Source organism: Gavialis gangeticus, unplaced genomic scaffold (genome assembly GCF_001723915.1).
Source record: "Gavialis gangeticus isolate Ggan-Ray unplaced genomic scaffold, GavGan_comp1, whole genome shotgun sequence".
NCBI classification, from domain to species: Eukaryota; Metazoa; Chordata; order Crocodylia; family Gavialidae; genus Gavialis; species Gavialis gangeticus.
The window spans coordinates 31,414,103-31,418,308 of NW_017729008.1; the positions used below are offsets into that span (position 1 = coordinate 31,414,103).

General features: G+C 42.7%; 1 protein-coding gene across 1 annotated transcript in view; it reads left to right on the forward strand.

Annotated features, from left to right (window-relative positions):
• The first annotated feature begins 725 nt into the window (after positions 1-725).
• Positions 726-4,206, forward strand: part of UCMA (upper zone of growth plate and cartilage matrix associated) — a 10,824-nt gene continuing 7,343 nt past the window's right edge. The window contains exons 1-3 of the mRNA XM_019509552.1: positions 726-1,025; positions 1,538-1,603; positions 1,726-1,818. Coding sequence (XP_019365097.1) covers positions 968-1,025; positions 1,538-1,603; positions 1,726-1,818 — 217 coding nt within the window. The 5' untranslated portion in view covers positions 726-967. The remainder of the gene's footprint in view (positions 1,026-1,537; positions 1,604-1,725; positions 1,819-4,206) is intronic.

The following is a 4,206-nucleotide window of genomic DNA, read 5'->3' on the forward strand; positions in this document are numbered from 1 at the left end:
GGTTTATTCACTTAAAGACACAACAACGCGTAGTAACAAGACAAACAATGACAGACCAGAACAATTTGCATCAGCAACTTATTGGCAGCCCCCTCTGCCTGTTGTACAAGAAGTTTCTCTTTGCACAAAGTTCAGTGAAGTCAGCCCCGATCAATGCTGTCCAAGGGGTACCGGGAGGGACCCTGGAATTCAGTTCTTGGACTCCTCGAGGTCCACAGGCCCACTGATCCAGGCCAACAGCTAACTAATCCTTTTCACAGAGCTACATCTTCCTTCTGAATGGTTTCCAGATATTCCAACTAATTTATAGCTTCTGAATTGTACTGATAATGTGCAACCACTCAGATACCTTTTACTTCAACTGTCCTTAGACTGACCAGTAGCAGTAAAGCCTTGCATTCCTTTGATAAGGTAATTTTAATTGTGTCACAGGACCTTACTACTTCAAGGCTTTGCTAAATTTACTAGGCCTTATTTTATACAAGGCCTTACTACATTTTCAACTTTAATTAGGCTTTTAGCAACAACATACAGCTTAATATCTAAACAAATACAGAAAAACACTTGGTCTAATCTTCGTAGAGTCTTCAGCAAGCACCTTTATCACACAGCCATACTTTTCAGCTGTCACAATATGCTGCTTGTTTGCTTGTACTAGTCAGCTTCTAGGCAAGGATCCCAACTGCTTTTGAGTTTGTAAAGCTAATTATTTCCATTCAGGTGCTGAGTGCCTCGGCACACGAAGTATAAAATTCTTCTTGACAAGACGTTTTCAAGTCTGCTGAAGTGTCCTCTGGTCTGGAAAGGAGCAGCTAACTCAACTGGCATCCAGTGCCCCTCCTCTTCCTCTGTGACTTCCCAGCTCCCCGCTTCCTTTCCCAGCTAACGGGAGGGATTTACAAGTAGATCTCAAGGAACTTACTGTGATAGTCATTATTGTTTGGAGTCAACCAGCACTCGGGCAAAGATGAACTGGAAACAAATCCTTTTTCTCTCCTGCCTGGCAACTTTTGTGCTCTTGACTGGTACGTACAATCCAGTAATAATACTGCTTAGATGGAGACTGGCATTTCAGTAAGAGATGAGCTAAAGCATGAACTCATCTAGGAGGGTAACATGTTATAGGAGCTATGTCATTTTTTTAAATGGCCAAGGAGTTTGAGAGTATGTATGTAAGAATTTAATCTAATCCATTCTACTCTATTCAAATCTTGAAACACTGTGATATACTAAGGAGAGGCTGGGTTCTGAGTGTATTGTACGCGGATTAAACTACTATCCCTGTAAAATCCTGTTCATCTCAAAATTGTTTTTATTTTTTTTAATCCAAAAATCAGTGACGAGCTAAGTCTGCACAGGCATAGGTGCTGAGCACACTGATGCTTTCCTATGAGAAAATGGATTTCCCAGACTGCCTGTTATTGGATTACAAGTGGATTTTTTTAGGGTTTTAGCAGGTTGTAGATTGAAGCATCTGCTTGAGGTCTGTCCTGTGGGATGCTGAATTCAATGCTCTGTTTGTGTTGTTGTCCTCCAGTACTTGAGGAGAGCGACACCGCTGCTGTGGGTTCCAGGAAAGCAGATGGGGAAGAAAATAAGGAAAGTAAGTGGAATTGCAAATTTTAGGAGGGAGAGAGTGGGAACAACGTGCATAAAGCATTCACATTTATATTGACACCCCCTCTTAACTATCAGCGGCCAATCAATTCCTCTCTCTATTCCCAGGTCTGAAAAAGATTTTCATACAAGAATCAGATGCCTCTAACTTCTTCAAAAAGCGCAGCAGGAGATCTACCAGCTCCATAGACGAGCTCAATGGTGAGGCTGTTTGGGAGTGTTTACAGAAAGTGGTATTTTCTTTCCCCTTCTCTCATCTTCCGCTTTCCTTGAGACAGTCCCAAGTTGACCTCCTGCCTCTCAAAGGATTGATTAGCTGATCAAAGGTGGCGGGTGGGGGTGGGGGTGGGGGTTGTTTCTTTTGGATTAGAAACTGTTCATCATTGATTATCTAAATTTTAAATGGCAGAATGTGCCAACGAATGACAATATGGAGGGAAAGCAAGAGGAGATAGATGGTGCAGGAGGAGAAGTGTAATTTTTATGGAATTGAATAAAAATGACACGGTAGGAAAATAAACCTGAGTGTTAGACATCCAGCTTAAAAGATTTAGGGGAAATTGAACTATTTGAGTAGGTTTAAAGTGATTAGTCATTAGAGTAATCTCCAAAATGAGTGAGTGTGTGTGTGCGTGTGTTGATACTTCCTTGAAATGAGGTGAGAAAGAAACTTAGAATGAATTTTTTTCATCTGCCAAATCTCTTAGACTTGGCTAATAGGACTGAGATGAATATTGTATCCTTGGCGTTTTCCAGAGGGCTCAGACATCAGACACCTCAGGACAGGCTGAGCTCAGCAGGCTGTCGTAGGAGGCACAGGGCAACATGGTGAAGTGAACGTGTGTGCTTATACAATCCATCCCCTCACCCCTTTCACGCAGTCATCCTGCGAAAGGAGCTAAACAACAAGCAGATCTCGGGTCCGGCACTGAATGAATGTTTTCATCTGTCCTTGAAAAAAACTGCGTTAGAAAATATGCACCTGGCTTCTGCAAGAACCTTAACTTCCAATTGGGAGGAATAAATGTAACAAAAGTCAAATGGCTTATTTGGTGAGGCGCTGGGGTTGGTATCAAATGAACTGCTTTGGTGCTACCTGTCCTTTTGATCAACAAAGCTACTGGTAGGTTATTGGGAGACGAGATAACTTTTTGGTAATCATTTGAAAATTACCTCAATTAAGGCTGATTCAAGTGGTTACATTTCAAAATACAGGGTCCAAATATATGTAAACCAGTGATCTATTTAGGTTGCAATCACTTGAATAATAGCAGGTAATTATGTAGTAATGATGCCTGTGTGATAGCATTTGCCTTCTACCGGTCTAAGTTAGTCCAGCGTATGCAGTGGCAAATACGTCTGAAGCAGTGTTTATTCTTAAATGAGCAGTAAATAATCATATAATGCCAGACACGTAGTAAAGCCAGAAGGGTCAAATCCTACTCTCACTGACAAGACACAAGCCCACTGAATTCATTATTTCAGTACTAAACTACTGAAAACAATAATTTTACACTGCTGTGCCTGAGAGTGCAAGTTGGCCCAACAGCACAGACATAGATTATGTGGTCATATCTTTTGCTCGATATCCCACTAAATTGAACAGTAAAATTGTCCTCTATCAGTCTGTGATCAGACTGAGATCCAGAGCTTCCCAGTGGTAAGGTCTGATCTAGAAAACTCCCTTTTCTCACACTGCTGCCCCAAAGCTGACATCTCCAAGCCTTCCTGTCTGGTCCATTTAACCATTACCACTAATGCCACCATTTCCACCCATCCTTCAGCATATCAGGGAGGCATAAGTGGGACACCTCTACCCAGCTTCAAATTGTATGATGTATTCCCCGTCTCCCTTTCTTTACAGTACATATGTGATTTAGCAATAGGTCCTTATATATCATGAAATTATTTATCTTATTGAGCCATAATGCAAAGGGCTAACTGCTGAGCACTTCCCGTACTATCAAGTCATGGAGCAATATCCCTGGAGAGAGGTTTTGAAAGATGAGTTCACATCAATATACCACCATGGAAGAAGAATAAATTAGTGGCTGGAGATGTTGCCAGGCTTCAGCTGACAGGAATCAGACCAGCATCCTCTCACACAAGATAGCTCAGTGGATATTTAAGTGATGGATCAAGAGGAGCATGATGAGTTTGTCCTAATTCCCAGGCAATCATAGAATCATAGAAGTGGGGCTGGAAGGGACCTTGTAGATCTTCAAGTCCGACCCTCTGCCTGGGCAGGAGAAAAACTGGGCTCAAATGACTCCAGCCAGGTAGGCATCAAGCCTCTTCTTAAAGACCCCCAGGGTAGGAGCCAGCACCACTTCCCTTGGAAGCTGGTTCCAGATCCTAGCTACCCTGACCATGAAGTAGTTCTTATGGATGTCTAATCTAAACCTCCTCTCCAACAACTTGTGACCGTTATTCCTTGTTATGCCAGGGGGCGCTTGGGGAAACAAGGTCTCTCCCAAACCCTTCTGGTCCCCCCATGTGAGTTTATAGCCAGTCACCAGGTCCCCCCTCAGCCTTCTCTTGTGAAGGCTGAACAGGTTCAGGTCCCACAGTCTGTCATTGTAGGGTCTG